We start from the raw sequence: 18,372 nt of genomic DNA, 5'->3' as shown, positions 1-18,372 counted from the left end.
CTCTCACCAGCTCATCCATAAGCTGGCCGAGTCCAAGCTGTGGGTCTGGCCCACAGCTAGTGTGCAGTCAATAGTAACTGAGCTTGTAATAACCAAGTGAGTTAGAAGGAATGCGCTCCACACTGAGTTCCAAATTAAGAGTCCTTTATTAATTAGCCAGCAATCGAGAGATGGCTAATGCTCAAAGTTCTCTCGGCCCTGAGGAAGGGGCTTGATTTCCCTTTATACCTTGATTTAGGTAGGGGAGGGGGAACCTAGCTGAATCGGAATTTTACAGAAGCAGAACAGGCAAGTTAGCTAGTAACCAGGGGGGAGGAGGTTCCTAGGATTGTTGGTTACTAAGGGTATTTCCAAACAATCCCCAAGGGGGGTTCAAAGAGAGTTATACACAATAGCAGGTGTGCCTGCCAAGCAGGACGCAGTTACATTGGTTATATGGTGGGATAAGCACAGAGTCAGCATGACATAAGCACAGCGTCAGTGTGGCCCAGTTATGCACCCAAAGGGGCTGTGGTAGGGAGGGGGAAGCTAGGTTGGCGTTTACAGCTAGGATGGAGTCAGTGATGTTAGCCCAGGGTAGGTTATTACAAGCTGAAGGCCCAGTGAGGCAGTGGGGTGTTGAAGCCCCAGCCACCACCACTGAGGGAGCCAAGGGTGTTCTGGAAAAGAGAAGCTTCAGGGATCCACTGGCCTTCACATCACTGTTGGGAAAATGGGCACAGGTATTTGTGGAGCGGGGGAAGCTCTTCAGCGAGGGCAGAGGCCTGGCATTAGCAGTTCAGCAAAGGGCGCTCCTGTGGGTCGGAACAGGTGGCCTCTGGGTCCTCCAGCCCCCAGTGCCTGTGATTTGGCCTGGATCAAAGGCCCCTCTGGACCTTCTGGGGAACTTGCTTGTCAGCCTGCTTCCCTACCCTGAATCTGCCGGCCAAGTGGTTGGGAGGGCCCAGTGGGGTGCAGAGTGGGAGGAATGAGCCGGTTCACCCCCCACGCTCACCCGCTGCTCTGAGCCCCTGTGGAACCGAAACTTGCTGGGTCTTCAGGCTTTGGCTGGACCTGGGTCCTGGCTCCAACTTGCCCTGTGATCCAGTTTCTCCTTCCCTGTAGGACTGATTTCACAGAACCTGACACGTAATAGGACTGGATATTTACCAGGTGGAAACAAGTGTGTGACAGTTTCTTCAAGGCAGGACAGCAGCATGCCTTGTCAGTGTGCTTTGATGTCCATTGCCCAGGTCCACATCATGGCTTTACCACTTACAAGCTGTGTGACCTTGGGCAAGTTGCCGAACCTCTCTGTGCCTTGGTTTTCCTCTAAAACAGGGGTAATAATGATTTCCTCTGAGGTCATTGTAAGGGTGACAGGAATCGATCAGTGTAAAGCACTGGGTAAATGCTTGCTAAATGCTCAGATGCTCAGCCTGGATTTTTGCGATGTCAGTTGCCCGGTGAGGGAGGGGCTAGGAGTGCCACGGGATTTCAGGGTCCAGAAGAAGGTGGGGAGGGGGACAGCTTTCTTGAGCACCCACTATGTGGCATGCGCTTTTGGGACAATCCACATCTGGCCCTTCGGGCAGGCATCGCAATGTTTCGTTCACCGATAGAGCCACGGAGGCTCAGAGAATCTGGTGACTTGCTAGAGCCGAGCAGGACTGAGCCCGGTTCCAGCCCAGCTCTGTGTGATCCGAGGCTGCTAATCTTGCCCACTTGCTCCCTGGTGCACTGACTGAAGACAAACTGGGCAGAGCCCTGTGGCCGGGGGCCAGGTGGGCTCTGGGCTGCTGCATCTGAAATTCAGGGGAGGAAATCAAGAGGGAGCCATGTTCAGCCTTGAGTGAAATGCACCTTATCGATCACTTACTTTGGGCTGGGGATGTGACGTGCATGATCTCGTTTATCCTCATTACAGTCTTAAGAAGTCGCTCTATTATTAGCTTCTCCTAAAGATGGGGCGTGCAGGGACTAGAGAGGTTAAGTGCCTCACATAAGGTCACACGGGCACAAAATTGTTTAGAGGCTCCAGAGCTGAAGCCGCTGCACCAGGAGTGGGGCTCCCGAGACAAGAAGAGAGAGTCAGGCCTCCCAAGGACAGGGAACTGCAGGGCTTGTGGAGGGCCGTGGCAGGTGGGGACCCTGACGCAGTTTCCCCTGTGGCTCAGTCTGTCTTTGGCTCCCCTTACTCTTTGAGGGGTACAGCTCAAAGAGCCATGGGCCTGGGGTCTTGAGTTCTCTTCCTCCCTGAAAAGGTCCATGTGTTGGTGTGGAAAGCCCCTGTACGCCAATCAAACCAGACCTGAGGGCCTCAGCTGGAGTGGGACAGACTGTGCTCCGCAAGGGCTGGGAAATGGGGCAGTGGTGTTAATTCTATTTCTTTCTTTTTTATTTTTTTTATTTTTTTGAGACAGAGTCTAGATCTGTTGCCAGGCTGGAGTGCAGTGGCATGATCTCAGCTCACTACAGCCTCCACCTCCAGGGTTCATGCGATTTTCCTGCCTCAGCCTTCCAGGTGGCTGGGATTACAGGCACCCGCCACCACACCTGGTTAATTTTTGTGTTTTTAGTAGAGATAGGGTTTCACTATGTTGGCCAGGCTGGTCTTGAACTCCTAACCTCAGGTGATCTACCCACCTTGGTCCCCCAAAGTGCTAGGATTACAGGCGTGAGCCACCACGCCCGGCTAATTCAGTCTAGTTCTTCCAGGGAAATCCTTCACCCTTCAGGACCTGTTCTGTGTGTGCTGAATTATGCCATGGGCCCCATCAGGGCAGCACAGGGCACCCCCACTACCCTGCACTGGCCCCCTCTGGTAGGATGTTTGCTGGAGAGTTGGCCTCCCCCTCTAGCCCTAGGAGGGTTCAGGGATGGCTGGGGGTGAGGAGACTCAGGGACATCCCCATCTCTCACCTGACTCCAAGCTGTGTCTGGGTGCCTTATTTTGTATATTTTCCCAGCTCTCCTGACAGGGAGCCATGGTGGCTCCCCCAACCCCACCTCACGGGCAGAGGGAAGGAACTTCTGGGCTGAGCACGTGAGCGGTGGAGTCAGGAGTGGAAGGGGTCCCCAGCTCCTGGCCAGCGTTCTCCTGTCATCAGCATCTGCATCTTTGTCATCGCCATCACCAGCATCAGTTTTTTGCATTTACCTGCAATGCAATGATTCATGGTGGTTGCCGTGTTCACTCAGCAGTGGCCTGGTGAGGAAGGTTCCAGTATCGTCATCTCCACTTTGCGGATGAGAAAACAGGTTCAAAAAGGATATTCTGGGAGGTGACAGAGCTGAGACTGAGAGCCAGGCCTTGCCACCCCAAACATATGGGTTTAACCAGCACATATTTCATGGCCTCACGCAGAGGCCAAGCGCTGCCGATAGCCAGTGAGGGCTGAGGGCTCCGAGGAGCAGCGTCAGAGAGCCTCGGGGGCTCAGGGGAGGCCTGGAGGGATGGGGGGAGCCTGGGGGTCCCAGGTTGAGCAGGGCGATATGGCAGGAGAAGGAGACCCAGGGCCAGAGGCTGGGGACCAAGGTGAGCTAGGGACCTGGAGCCAGTCAGACTCAAGTTAGATTTCCAGCTTTGTCACTGCTGTTCTGTGACCCCCAAGCTCAGCAGCCTCCCAACCCCCCAGCACCTCTGCAGCCTGCAGTTCTTCAGCTGGGGAGGAGAAATAACAACCCTTCTTGATGCTGTGGTAGGTGCTTAATAAATACTTGTTAAATACACAAAGGATTCAGTGATGTTTCAGTGAGCAAGAGGAGGCAGCGCCTGGCATGGAGTTGGCAGAAATTCTCTGAGGGGCTGGAGAGAGAGGATGACTGGCTCGTCAGGGCCCCAGGGCTGAGCTCTGTGACCTCCAGCAAGTCACATCACCTCCCTGGTTGTCTCACCCAATAACAGTCACCTTGAAGGCTGGTGGTGGGATGACATGAGACGCATGACCACCCAGCAGGCTGGCACTGGCCACTGCTCCTGAGGCTTGAGCTGCCCGCTCCTGTCTAAAAGAGCAGAGTTTCAGGCAGGGCTGGAGCTGCTGCCTGGGTGTGGCAGGGCCTGGCAGAGGTGCCTCTGCAGCAGCCACCGTGTTTCTGGTCAGTGGCACGGGTCTCGGGGGGGGTGGGATTTGCCTTGGAAGCCTTCCATGTCGCTGAGACCCGCCGAGGCTGCTGCAAGATGGTCAGCTTTTCGTTTGCAAAGGGGGTTGTGGGCAAGGACAGAGAAGTTAGTGTCCTAAAATTGTCGGGAAAACCTAAAAGTTGACAGGGTTGGGGTCTCCTCTGGACCCCTAGGAGGCAGAATCTCCAGCCTCTTCCCAATTCCTGAGGATGGGGCAGGGTGGCTGGTGTCAGGGGTGACAGCCTGCTGGGCACCTGCATGGCTCCCCTGAGGCCTGAGCTTCCTTCCACAGCTGTTAACTTACTGCACCACCTGCAACACGGTGCCCTGTCCTGTTCTTGGCCTCCGTTTCCACAGCTGGCTGATGAAGTCTGGACTGGAGACTTGCAGATTTTGGATGTTTACAGCACAGTGAAATTAAAAGAAGGCTGGACACACTGGCTTATGCCTGTGATCCCGGAATTTTGGGAGGCTGAGGCAGGAGGATAACTTGAGACCAGGAGTTTCAGACCAGCCTAAGAAACTTAGTAAGACCATATCTCTATACAAAATAATAATAAGTTTTTAAAAATTAAAAGAGAAGTCTGGGCCAGGTGTGGTGGCTCACATCTGTAATCCCAGCACTTTGGGAGGCCGAGGCGGGTGGATCACCTGAGGTCAGGAGTTTGAGACCAGCCTGACCAACATGGTAAAACCCCGTCTCTATAAAATAAATGAATAAACAAATACATAAATAAAATAGAAGTCTGGTAATTGGTGTAGCATTGTCACGTCTTCATTTTGCCAAGAAAATACATTAACATTTAAAAAGCAATCAGTACCTCCCATCCCCATCGCTTCCTAAAGAAATGTTTGCCACTGAAAGAGTCCCAGGATATAAAGGACAGCAGCACCATTGATCTTTTTTTGAGACAGAGTCTTGCTCTGTTGCCCAGGCTGAAGTGCAGTGATGCAGTCTCAGCTCACTGCAACCCCTGCTGGCTGCGTTCAAGTGATTCTCATGCCTCAGCCTCCCGAGAAGCTGGGACTACAGGCGTGTGCCACCATGCCTGGCTAATTTTTTTGTATTTTTTGTAGACCCGGGATTTTGCCTTGTTGCCCAAGCTGGTCTTGAACTCCTGGCCTCAAGAAATCTGCCCACCTCAGCCTCCCAAAGTGCTGGCATTACAGGTGTGAGCCACCATGCTCAGCCCATTGATCCTTCTTTGGCTTATTTTGCCATGAGCTAGTGGCCCGAACTGGGGGTTTGGGAAACCCCAGGCCCCACCTCACCAATCCCTTTGGTTTTATCATTTATGCCAAGATCTGTGACCTACCAAAAAGCTGGGCAGGGTGAGTAGTCCCTTAGCTATAGGAGGAATGGACCCCAGGGAGAGGAAGAGCTTGTTCAAGGTCATATGCCAGGGCGGTGACAGAGGGCCTCTCCACCTCCCAGTGCCTCCATCATAGGAAACATGCCTGAAACTGCATTCTCCTAGGGCACATTCCACGCAAGCAAATTAGGCCAGTTCCCTGCATCCACAAAGGGATAAAGCAGACATCTAAACAACCAAGGCTCTCTTTCTCTCTCTTTCTTTCTTTTCTTTTCCTTTCTTTCTTTCTTCCTTCCTTCCTCTCTCTCCTTCCTTCCTTCCTTCCTTCCTTCCTTCTTTTCTTTCTTTCTTTCAGTGGAGTCTAGCTCTGTCACCAGACTGGAGTGCAATGGTGCAATCTTGGCTCACTGCAACCTCCACCTCCCAGGTTCAAGTGATTCTCCTGCCTCAGCCTCCCGAGGTAGCTGGATTACAGGCACCTGCCACCATGCCCAGCTAAATTTTTTTTGTATTTCTAGTAGAGATAGGGTTTCACCTTCTTGGCCAGGATGGTCTCGATCTCCTGACTTTGTGATCCACCCTCCTCAGCCTCCCAAAGTGCTGGGATTACAGGCGTGAGCCGCCACGCCCAGACTTTTTCTTTTTTTTTTTTTGAGATGGAGTCTCACTATGTCACCCAGCCTGGAGTACAGTGGTGCGATCTCGGCTCACTGCAATTTGCCTCCTGGGTTCAAGCAATTCTCATGCCTCGGCCTCCTGGGAAGCTGGGATTACAGGCACCTGCCACCACGCTTGGCTAATTTTTTTATATCTTTAGTAGAGATGGGGTTTCACCAAGTTGGCCAGGCTGGTCTTGAACTCCTGGCCTCAAGGGATCTGCCTGGCCTCCCAAAGTGCTGGGATTACAGGCGTGAGCCACTGCACCTGGCAGGGCTCTTTTTTAAAAGAATATCGCTAGTCAGACGAGGACGGTGCTGAATTGTCAAAGCCTCTTGACCCTCTCCTGCCATCATTGGCCTTCCCAAGGAAGCCCATGTGATAAGAAAAAGAAAACCTGGCCATCTCCCAGTGGTGTCACATGAGAACAATGCCAAGCTCACATGCTTCACTTTTTTTTTTTTTTTGAGACGGAGTTTCACTCCTGTCCCCCGGGCTAGAATGCATTGGTACAGTCTCAGCTTACTAGAAGCTCTTCCTCCCAGGTTCACGAGATTCTCCTGCCTCAGCCTCCCAAGTAGCTGGGATTACAGGCTCACACCACCATGCTCGGCTACTTTTTTGTATGTTTAGTAGAGACGGTTTAGTAGACATACCATGTTGGCCAGGTTGGTGTCGAACTCCTGACCTCAGATGATCCACTTGCCTTGGCCTCCCAAAGTACTGGGATTATAAGCATGAGCCACCAAGCCCAGCCGCTTTTCACTTTTTTGCCAGGCCTTGCATGGGTCAGTCTCAAATTAGTAGCTGAACCTCTCACTCCTTCTAAAACCGTCTGTGGTGGTAGCAGCGTGCACGTATTTGAGCAGGTCACTGCAGACCAAGGGTCTTCAGGGGGATGGGGTGTCACAGGGGCTGCTCCATGGGGAAGGGTGCCAGGTCTGAGGAGTGCCAGGCAGGCAGCTTTACTGCTAAGCTCCAGGATGTGTTGGGAGCACTGGGAACCCCAGACAGGGCCCAGCACACAGCAAGGGCTCAGGACACCTGCTGTGGGCTCTGGGGAAGGTGCCAGGGTGAGGGGTAAACTATGTCCCCATCGGGCTGCACGGTGGAGCCCAGTGGGCTGGTGGAGGCTGGGGACTGGAAGCACAGGGTTGACCCTGGGCACTCACTAATGGGGAGGAGTGGGCCCTGTTGGCAAGGGGACACCCAATCTCGGTAGCCATCAGGGGATCGGCTCCCTTGCTCCCTTATCTACAGCACCAGGTGAACCCACTAGGTCAGGAGCCAATCCCCCGGGCAGAGAACCAGGGATCCCCTGGAACACTGGGCTTGTGTTTGGCTTTAGGCAAGGCCTCCCGCCCTCTCTGGAGCTCAGTGTCCTCACCCATCAAAGCCCTGGGCTGCCACACCCTGTCCCCTCTGCCTCTCTCCTGCACACCTGTGGATGGTGGTCCAGTTTGGACTGGCTGGTTTCTTCTCTTCTCTTGCCCCAAAACCCACCCCAGCCCCCTCCAGGGAGGAAGTGGATGAGGAGCTCTCAGGGTCGGGGGGGTGAGGAGGCCTTGCTCAGGGCTGGCCCATCTGGCCCCACTCTGGGACTGTTAGCGAGTCCTTCCTATCTCTGGATCTCCTGGGCCTCAGACATAAAATGAGGGTCCTGAACTCGGGGACCCGATGCTCCTGCCCTGACAGTCCTCAAGGCATTTCAAGCAGTGGAACAGAACGGGGGAAGATGTTCAGCCAAGTAAGGCCTCCCTGAAAACTCTATTTACAGAGCAGAAGGTGCTCATGGCCCCAGACCCCAGGATTTCCCCCTGGAGCCCTGGCTGCTGGGATGCTGCAGGAGGGGCATGGAGGGTGTGGGCCTCCCAGCTGTGAAGAGCCAGCATCGTGTTAGAGGCCATGCCTGTGTGACCCTGCATGTCTCCAGCATATCTCATTGGCCCCATTTTCTTTTCTTTTCTTTTCTTTTGGAGATGGAGTCTCACTCTGTCACCCAGGCTGGAGTGCAGTGGCACGATCTTGGCTCACTCCACCTCTAACTCCCAGGTTCAAGCAATCCTCCTGTCTCAGCCTCCCTAGTAACTGGGATTACAGGCATGTGCCACCATGCCTGGCTAATTTTTGTATTTTTGGTAGAAACAGGGTTTCACCATGTTGGCCAGGCTGGTTTTGAACTCCTGACCTCAGGTGATCCACCTGCCTTGGCCTCCCAAAGTGCTGGGATTACAGGCGTGAGCCACTGTGCCCAGCCAGCCCCATTTTCGAGATGAGGAAACAGGTTCAGAGTAGTCAATAGCTTGCCCAAGTCTCACAGTGAATCTGGGGCTTCAACCCAGGACTGTAGGAGCCAGGGAGCTCTTTGGGAACCAGGGGAGTCAGGGTGGGTGACTGCGGGGGAGGGGGTGGGGGCAGCGCTCACTCTCCCTGGGCCGGGAGAGGGAGTTTCTCTGGGAAAGAGGCAGGCTCTGAGGCTGTTGATCTCTAAATTACAGCGTTGGCGCGTACCAGTTGCTGCGGCAACCGAGTTGTCCTGAACCGGGGAAGTGTATAAACATTGCCACAGATGCACAATTAGATCAGGAAGAAGAATAGAACAGAAAATAGAAATTCCAGCCTTATGTAATTCTGGGCCAAAATGTTATTGGGAACCCAGGCCTAGTCCTGGCCCTGCCAGCTGCTGGCGCCCGGGGCAGCACTGTGTCTTCCCTGGGGACCCAACGGCTGGGAGGGGCGGAGAAAGGATCTGTCCTCTACGGGTCCTGTGCACATCCCGCCACCCAGTGGAGGGAGAGGCCCCCTCTGCTGCAACAGCTGGGGATGCTTGACAGGCAAATCCTGCCTGTCACCAGCTCCTGGGAAGTGTGGGAAGGAAAGCAGGAGGGTGATGGCTTTAACCCAGCGCCCACTGTCCCCATAGGTCCCATGAGGTAGGGAGTTTTGGTCCCCATGTTAAAGATGAGGACATCGAGGCTGACAGAGGTGAACAGAGGTTCCCGAGGTCTGTCCTCCCCCGCCACTCCCTGTCTCCTCGCCATCCACTCAGCAATGTTGGTACCACGTGACTTCATATCCACTGTCAGCTTCGTGGCCTTGGGCAGGTCGCTTTCCCTCTCTGAGCCACCTGGGACATGGGAATATCGATGTCTACAGAGGATTTGAAGATGGGGGCTCCCCCGTCCTCCATCCTGACTGTCACATCGGATTCTTCTCCAACTGCTACTCCCAACAAGTTGGGGCCCTGGACAGGAATTTGGGCTGAAGGACTCAAAGCAACTCTGGGAGGGAAGAGTCTAAGAAAGGAGCTCATACCCAGGTGGGGCTGCAGGTCCCAGTAGAACTTTCTTTTTTTTTTGAGATAGGGTCTGGCTCTGTGGCCCAGGCTGGAGTGCAGTAGCGCGATCACAGCTCACTGCAGCCTTGACCCCCTGGGCTCAATAGATCCTCCCGCCTCAGTCACCCGACTAGCTGGGACCACAGGCACACACCTCCACACCTGGCTAATTTTCTTATTGTTTGTAGAGATGGGGTCTCACTCTGTTGCCCAGGCTGCTCTCAAACTCCTGGGCCCAAAGGATCCTGGCATCTCAGCCTCCCCAAGTGCTGGGATCACAGGCGTAAGCCCCTGTGCACAGCCAGAAATTTCTGAGTGACAGAACTCTCATGTCTTCTCTGTCCAGTGTGGTGGCCGTTGACCACATGGGGCTCCTGATCACTCGAAATGGGCTCGTACAAGGAAGAAGCTGCTGTAACATTTTATTTAGTTTTTTTTTTTTTGAAATGGAGTCTAGCTCTGCCGCCCAGGCTGGAGTGCAGTGGCACGATCTTGGCTCACCACAACCTCTGCCTCTCAGGTTCCCAAGCAACTCTCCTGCCTCAGCCTCCTGAGTAGCTGGGATTACAGGCTTGAGCCACCACACCCGGCTAATTTTTGTATTTTTAGTAGAGATGGGGTTTTACCATGTGGGTCAGGCTGGTCTCGAACTCCTGACTTCAGGTGATTCACCTGTCTTGGCCTCCCAAAGTGCTGGGATTACAGGTGTGAGCCACCATGCCCTGCCTATTTAGTTTTAATTAAATGTAAAGAGCCACAGGTGGCCAGCAGCTATCGAACAGGAGGTAGTTTAGCCCCCGAGAAGTCAAAATGTGCAGAGATGGAATCTAGGGAGGGGAGCAGGCCCAGAGCCTCTGCAGCTCCCTATGCTCAGGGCAAGCAGGACAGAGGGACAGGGAGAACCAAGATGGGCATCAGGAAGCTTCTAGAACAGTGAGCATAGGAAGGCTGGAGGGACAGTGTTGAGGGGCAGGGATTAGGACCTGGATCCTATGGCTTTAGCTTCCTGGTCTGTGGACCCCAATCTTGAAGCTGGGCCAGGCTCGGGGGCACTGGCTCAGATCCTGTCATCAGAATCACCTCTACTGCTATCCTCCACCTGCCGGGCAGAGGAAGTCTTCAGTCCTGGTCCAGGCTCACCTGCTTCTGAGCATCTTGGAGCTGAGTCTGGGTGACCCCATGGGGGCCCCTCGCTCCCCAGCATCTCACCTGTCCAGCTTCTCCTCCACAGGCCCTGCGTCTTCCCAGGTGACCACGCCGGCTTCAGGACATGCACGGACACAGCCGCAACGGCCAGGCCCACGTGCCCCGGCGGAAACGCCGCAACCGCTTCGTCAAGAAGAACGGCCAATGCAACGTGTACTTTGCCAACTTGAGCAACAAGTCGCAGCGCTACATGGCGGACATCTTCACCACCTGCGTGGACACACGCTGGCGCTACATGCTCATGATCTTCTCCGCGGCCTTCCTCGTCTCCTGGCTCTTTTTTGGTCTCCTCTTCTGGTGCATCGCCTTCTTCCACGGTGACCTGGAGGCTAGTTCAGGGGTGCCCGCGGCGGGGGGCCCAGCAGGTAGCGGCGGGGCAGCCCCGGCAGCCCCCAAGCCCTGCATCATGCATGTGAATGGCTTCCTGGGTGCCTTCCTGTTCTCCGTGGAGACACAGACGACCATCGGCTACGGGTTCCGGTGCGTGACGGAGGAGTGCCCGTTGGCGGTCATCGCCGTGGTGGTCCAGTCCATTGTGGGCTGCGTCATCGACTCCTTCATGATCGGCACCATCATGGCCAAGATGGCGCGCCCCAAGAAGCGGGCGCAGACGCTGCTGTTCAGCCACCACGCGGTCATCTCGGTGCGCGACGGCAAGCTCTGCCTCATGTGGCGTGTGGGCAACCTGCGCAAGAGCCACATCGTGGAGGCCCACGTGCGGGCCCAGCTCATCAAGCCCTACATGACCCAGGAGGGCGAGTACCTGCCCCTGGACCAGCGGGACCTCAACGTGGGCTATGACATCGGCCTGGACCGCATCTTCCTGGTGTCACCCATCATCATCGTCCACGAGATCGACGAGGACAGCCCGCTCTATGGCATGGGCAAGGAGGAGCTGGAGTCGGAGGACTTCGAGATCGTGGTCATCCTGGAGGGCATGGTGGAGGCCACGGCCATGACCACCCAGGCCCGCAGCTCCTACCTGGCCAGCGAGATCCTGTGGGGCCACCGCTTTGAGCCCGTGGTCTTCGAGGAGAAGAGCCACTACAAGGTGGACTACTCACGTTTTCACAAGACCTACGAGGTGGCCGGCACGCCCTGCTGCTCGGCCCGGGAGCTGCAGGAGAGTAAGATCACCGTGCTGCCCGCCCCGCCACCCCCTCCCAGTGCCTTCTGCTACGAGAACGAGCTGGCCCTCATGAGCCAGGAGGAAGAGGAGATGGAGGAGGAGGCGGCCGCAGCAGCTGCGGTGGCCGCGGGCCTGGGGCTGGAGGCGGGCTCCAAGGAGGAGGCAGGCATCATCCGGATGCTGGAGTTGGGCAGCCACTTGGACCTGGAGCGCATGCAGGCCTCCCTCCCGCTGGACAACATCTCCTACCGCAGGGAGTCTGCCATCTGACCTCCAGGCCCAGCCGCACCACTGCCCACAAGAGCCTCTGCCGGGGGTGGGATGCCAGGACACCCCCTCCACACTCAGGACAGAGCTGACCCTGACTCCCTGGACCTTCTGGAGGAAGGTGTGGTTTCAAAGACTGGGGAACCCCTTCCTCCTGACTCCGGCACCCATGCCTGGGAAAAGCTCGGCCCTGTCAGCCTGAGTTCCCCCAGCGCCTACTCCTGGTGGCTCTGGGTCCCGGATGCACCACCCTTCCCCCACTGACTCTTCATGGACGTGCCCTCTTTGCTCTCAGAACCTTGGGGAAGGTGGCTGAACCGCTGGGTGAGGGACATCTCGGGGTTTCAGGGCGGGGAGGGGGTGAGTTTGGGGAGGGAGGGAGGGGGGTGTGTTTCTTTTGCATGACTGTGGCCTGTTGCTCATGACTTTCTTTTGTAAATATCTATAAATGGAGACAGATGGAGACACCAAATTCACCTTCTGCTGTTTTTACCTGCAGGACAAGGAGATGCAGTCCCTCTCTGAGCACCCCTCCCCACCCCGCCCGTCAAGCCTAGCCCTGTCCCCTGCTCAGTTGGCTGGCCCCTAGAGGCCCTCAAAGCCAGCCGCCTCCGACTTGGATGGTGTTGGGTTTCAGTGCACAGGTGGGACACCAAGGGGCGGGATGAGGGACTGTCCCTCCATCTCTCTCTTCAGTCCCTCTGGGCACGGGGCCGCCCAGATTGACAATGGAGTTTGTAACTCTGCGTGCGTGTGTGTGTGTGTGTGCGCGCGTGCGTGCATGTGTGTGTGTGTTGTTTTGAGATGGAGTCTCGCTCTGTCGCACCAGATGGAGTGCAATGGCGCTATCTCAGCTCACTGCAACCTCTGCCTCCCGGGTTCAAGTGATTCTCCTGCCTCAGCCTCCTGAGTAGCTGGGATTATAGGTGCAGGCCACCACACTCAGCTAATTTTGTATTTTCAATAGAGATGGGGTTTCACCATGTTGGCTAGGCTGGTCTCGAACTCCTGACCTCAGCTTATCCACCTGCCTCAGACTCCCAAAGTGCTGGGATTACAGGTGTGAGCCACCATGCCTGGCTGTAACTATATATTTTTAATAAATTATATGGTCCAGTAGGGGTAAACTGGTTGAAGATGGAGGGGTGAGAAAGAGAAAGAGCAAGCGAGCACACGTGTAATTGTGCCTGTGTGTGTTATGTGTATGCCTGTGTAGTGTGTGCCTGTGTATCTGGCCATTTCTGAGAGATTGACCCTTGGAGGGAACTCTATCACCTGCCATTCTCCTTCCTGCCAGTCAACAGAAGGATCTGGAGTTGGCATCAAAGAACCAAAAGCTTTCATGTCAGAGCTCTGTTATTTAGTAGCTGTGCGACTGTCAGCTCTTGGCCTCAGTTTCATCATCTGCAGAATGGGATTAACCACCTCTCCCTCCTGTGATGATGGGCAGGACAGCCCTGTGTGGATGTCAGCCAATGCTTGCTCACTCAGGTGGAAGTAGGAAGGGCCCACCCAATGAGCACCTCCCTACATACGTGCAGATGCACAGAGCACTGGTGCGAAGGGCACAGGGGCCGGGAAACCTGGTCACAGGCCTGACCAAGACAGCCTTGGTCCCTGCTCTCTGTGGGACTTTGGGTAAGTCCCTTCCCTTCTCTGGCTTCAGTTGGCCTATTCTATGTAACAAGCCAGCACAAAACAGAGAGCGATGATTTCTACTCTCTTAGGGTCCTGTGGGTGGGCTGGGGTTCCTGGCTGATTTTTCTTGGGCTCACCCGGTAGCTGTGCTCAGCTGGAATGTCAGTGAGCCTGGAGGACCCTCAATGGCCCCATGCGTATGTCAGCTGTTGGCCTGGCTGCTTTCTGTGGGGCTTTGCTTCTCCTCCAATAGGCTGTGTCACATTCCTTCATGGCGACTCAGGAGCAACCTAAGAGGGTGAAGGGAGAAGCTGCAAGGTCTCAGGAGGCCTAGCCTTGAACTTGGACATAACGTCACTTCCACTGCAGTCTGTCGGCCAATCCAGGTCACAAGGGCAGCCCAGATTCTAAGGGTGGGAAATTAAACTCCACCTTTTGGGAAAGAGGCAGAGTCACGTTGCCAAGGACCTGGTGATCAGGAGGCTGCTGCAGCCATAGCTGGTCGTCTATCCCAGAGCCTTGGCGTTTCAGGCCCCCCCACTCCATTTTTATTCTACATGTAAGGAAGCAGAAGCACCCTCCCGAGTCCCAGCAATCTTCCACACGAAGGTGCCAGCTGCCTCGGGGGGAAACAGGGAACCAGCAGACAAGCTTAACTGCAGTGAAGCACAGCAGGCTGCCTTGTGAATGACCACGTCTCACCAGCCCTGGCAGCATGGCTGCTGTTTGGGTAAATCACTGCGTGCCCCATATGCTGCGATGCTGCGCAGGGAAACTGACGGCCTCTTTCCTGGAGAAGGAGCCTCACTTGGGATCCAAGCCTCCCAATACATAGCTCATAATGTCTCTCATTTGCATAACACGTTTCATGTCCTTGGGTTCATTGAACTCTTAGGAAACTCTAAGGGGAAACCAGACAAGAATTATGGCCTCCTTTCGCTGATCAGGAAATAAATGGAGGCCCAGAGAACCAGCTGGGGGGTGGCTGGAAACAAAGTGAGAACAGTCAGAGACCCAGGACCCTGCTTCTCCGTCACTCCATCCTCTCCCAGGTGGAGGTTGATGAGGGGGAGGGGCTGCTTCCTTTCCTCCTCTGCCCCCTCCCAGATTTCCCAGAGTGCACCTGTGGTCTTTGGCCCCCAGCCCAAGAGCCTGTGGGGGCCATTCAGCAAGAAAGAAATTCAGTGGTGCATCCGTCCACACTCCGGAAGGACCCCTGGTCCGCTTCCTGGGTGAGAACACCCCAGGGTCTCACCCCCGACCCCGGAGACTCATGAGAGATGTCCCTTTATCCAGCCTGCAGGTCCTGGCTGGGTCTGGCCGGGTCTCCTCCCTCCTCCCCAGAATGCCACAGTTCCCTGGGCTACGAGCAGTAACTGAAGAGAACTCAGGCTCAGGCTCCCCAGACTCAGAACCTTTCACCTGGAGAACATCTTAGGGGATGTCCGCCCTCCTCTAAGATGTGCAAGAGGCCAGGACACACAGTAAGGAAGGGGTACCTGTGGGGTTACCCCCAAAAGGGCCTGCCATCCACCACCCAGAGCAACATGGGGCATTCCAAGGTCCCTCCAGGGACTTCGCCAGTTTGCGGCTTGCTCAGGTGCTTGTGGAAGTTGCTCTTTTAGGAGGGGCCTGGTCTCTCTGGTCACATGCAAGGTGACCCCTGCAGGGTCACACAGAAGAGGCAAGTGAAGGCCCAAAGCGAGGACTTCTGGAGTGCCAAAGGGCAGTGCCAGTGTAGGGGAGGGGGCCATGGGTGCTGAGAGCCCGCAGCTGCAGGGTGGCTCCCAGGCCGCACCGGCTGCGCTGCAAACTCCTGCTGGCTCAGCTCTGCTTGGGGCTGACTCACCTTCCCTCTCCCACCTGTTCCTCTTTCACAGCCCTCCCACCTGCCTCCCTCCTCGTGCCGCTCCTCTGATCCCTCACTCCACGCTGGCTCCTGCGGCGCTGAAATGGGGGGATTGCTGCGTCTGGGGGTGTAAGAACCTTAGATGTTACAGAGCTTGGAATCGTGCAAACGGGCGGGCTGAAGGGGCCTTAGAAATGCTGCCAAGCCCTCCTCATCCCACACCAGAATCCCTGCAGAGCCAGGGCAGGGAGACCCCTCTACCCTGCCCTTCCCTCTCTTCCTCACTTCGGTCACAGCACCTGGGGGAACGGGAGTGGTGGATGGGATGGAGAGAATGAAGAGAGTATCCTGCATGTGAAGAAAGGGAGGAAGACAGCTGGTGAGGAAGGGCCGGGCGCAGTGGCTCACGCCTATAATCCTAGCACTTTGGGAGGCCGAGGCGGGTGGATCACGAGGTCAGGCGTTCAAGACCAGCCTGGCCAAGATGGTGAAACCCCATCTCTACTAAAACTATGAAAAATTAGCTGGGTGTGGTGGCATGCCTCCCAGGTCCAAGTGATTCTCCTGCCTTAGCTTCCTGAGTAGCTGGGATTACAGGCGTGTGCCACCACACCCAGCGAATTTTTTGTATTTTTAGTAGAGATGGGGTTTCACAATGTTAGCCAGGCTGGTCTCGAACTCCTAACCTCTTGATCCACCCACCTCAGCCTCCCAAAGTGCTGGGATTACAGGCATGAGCCATGGCAGCCAGCCTTCAATTTTTAATGACTACAGAATGTTCATAAAGAGGTTGGCCAGGTGTGGCGCGGTGGCTAGGATTTTGTTCATGTGGCCTTCAGAAGCTGGCAGGAGCTCTGGAGGAGAGGTGAGGACGGACAAAATGGGCACTTGGCAAAATTGGCCAAGCCTAGCTTTGCCCCTCCCCCATCAGTGGCCACCCCTCACTCCACTGACTTCCTGGAACCTGTAAGGACATTCTTCATACAGCCCTGTGGGAATCCCACAGCCAGAAGCAGGTGCCTGGATCCTGGCCCTCAGCTTACACTCCGGCCCCACCCTCTAGAGATTCTAAAGGTCGTCTCAAGGTCACGAAATGAATACCTGTTGAGCATCTTCTGTGAGTAAGGAAGGCCTTGTTTTAGCAGAAAGCATTCAGTACTGAACCAAACCGACAAAGATGTAGCTGGCACCTGGGCCCCCACCCTTCAGCCTTGGGCTGAGAGTCCTGAAGCCGGCTTCTGGCCTGGGCCCTGTCACTGACGCCTGGTGGGACTATGGGCAAATCTCTGCCACTCCCTGCTCAGGCTTGGGACAGCAGCCGGGGCTCCTTGGCCATAGTCGCTGGAGCCAGTGCAATTGTAGGGGCTTTGGTCACAGGCCAAGTAAGCCAGAGCCCCTGCTGGGCAGAGGCTGCTGTCAGCTCTCACAGTGCCTGCAGCGAGAGGGAGGCCAAGAAGAGACCCTTGGGTGTCCCCAATTTAGAGGAAGACAGGGGTAGGGTGGGGGAATTAGAGACATCACACAGAGGAACAGCCACAGAGCCCTATCCAGAGTCAGAGCTCCTGACCCTCTGCCTGTCACCAGGGTCACTTTCTCCCATGATGTGGCCCCTTGGGATGAGCATCTGGAGGCCAGCACTTCTGGCCTCCTGGGGCTCCTGCTAAGCAGGACAGAGGCTCAGCTCATCATCCTCCCCTTGCCACCCCTGGAACCTCCCCCTGAGGCCTGTCAGAGCCCCTCCTGCCTCACCTTCTTCTGGGCCACCGTCTATACCTGGTGCAGGGCCTAAGGGTGATGCACACAGGCGGGAAGGGTTCAGGGAGAGGTGACAGAGCTGTGAGCATGGAAGGGATATTTCACGCTGATGTGGGAGGAGGTGACAGGGACAGGCTGTGACAGAGATTGGGAGGGAGAGGACAAACACAGAAAGAGGCACCGAGAGAGTCAGAAACAGAGAAAGAGAGTGAGACAAGGGCTGCGAGAGGGAGGCCTACGGAGCACCAGGGGACAAGAGTGAGCCTAAGGGAGGCAGAAGAGAACGAGAAACAGATCAAGCAGAGCTCCAGCCGAGGAGGCACCGGCTTGTTGGGCCGGAGACACCACACTGAGTCAGAGGTGGACAGGAACAGGTGCAGGGGCACAGATGGAGGGGTAATGATGGCCTCCTACTCCCTGCAAGAACTGGCATGTCTGTGGGGAAGCAGCTGGGTGCTCGGGGACCCCAGGATGGCAAAACACTAGGCCCACATGCGGCCAATCAGAGAGGAAGGTGGGCATTAAAGAAAAGGAGCGGCTGGAGCTCCAGTTGAGGCCTTGGCCACTGAAACCCGAATGGATTATAGGTGCCAGCCACCACACCAGGCTAATTTTTGTATTTTTAGTAGAGACGGGCTTTCACCATGTTGGCCAGGCTGGTTTCGAACTCCTGAAAGAAGGAGAAGAAGGCCGAGCGGGGTAACTCATGCCTGTAATCCCAGAACTTTGGGAGGCTGAGGTGGATGGATCACTTGAGGTCAGGAGTTTGAAACCAGCCTGGCCAACATGATGAAAGCCCGTCTCTACTAAAAATACAAAAATTAGCCGGGCGTGGTGGCAGGTGCCTATAATCCCAGCTACTTGGGAGGCTGAGGCAGGAGATTCGCTTGAACCCAGGAGGCAGAAGTTGCAATGAGCCGATACCACACCACTGCACTCCAGCCTGGGAGACAGAGTGAGATGCCACCTCAAAAAAAAAAAAAAAAAAAAAATTGGAGATGAAGAAAATCCAGAGGCTGGAGGAGACAAAGAAGCCCCACTGTGTGCGCTGGGGCAAAGGACAGGCCTGTCGCCCATGCCAGTTCCTCTTGGCAGCCATGTGCCCTCCGAGCCTCCTCT

The 18,372-nt window shown here is 55.6% G+C and overlaps 1 protein-coding gene across 4 annotated transcripts in view; it reads left to right on the top strand.

The window, feature by feature from the left end:
• The window catches only part of KCNJ4 (potassium inwardly rectifying channel subfamily J member 4), a 34,727-nt gene extending 22,244 nt beyond the window's left edge, over positions 1-12,483 (top strand). For 2 of the 4 annotated variants that reach the window (XM_012458952.3, XM_012458951.3), the window contains exon 2: positions 10,641-12,346. In XM_012458952.3, coding sequence (XP_012314375.1) covers positions 10,680-12,014 — 1,335 coding nt within the window. In that variant the 5' untranslated portion in view covers positions 10,641-10,679 and the 3' untranslated portion in view covers positions 12,015-12,346. Of the gene's footprint in view, positions 1-4,459; positions 4,630-10,640 lie in introns of all 4 variants that reach the window. The other 2 variants (XM_064368335.1, XM_021668756.2) reach the window with 2 other exon arrangements.
• The last annotated feature ends 5,889 nt before the right edge of the window (positions 12,484-18,372 follow it).

This window comes from Aotus nancymaae, unplaced genomic scaffold, assembly GCF_030222135.1.
Source record: "Aotus nancymaae isolate 86718 unplaced genomic scaffold, 86718_ANA_hifiasm-v0.15.2.pri h1tg000076l, whole genome shotgun sequence".
Lineage (NCBI taxonomy): Eukaryota > Metazoa > Chordata > Mammalia > Primates > Aotidae > Aotus > Aotus nancymaae.
The sequence above is the reverse complement of the archived record's forward strand: the minus strand, read 5'-3'. Positions and strand labels throughout refer to the sequence as shown.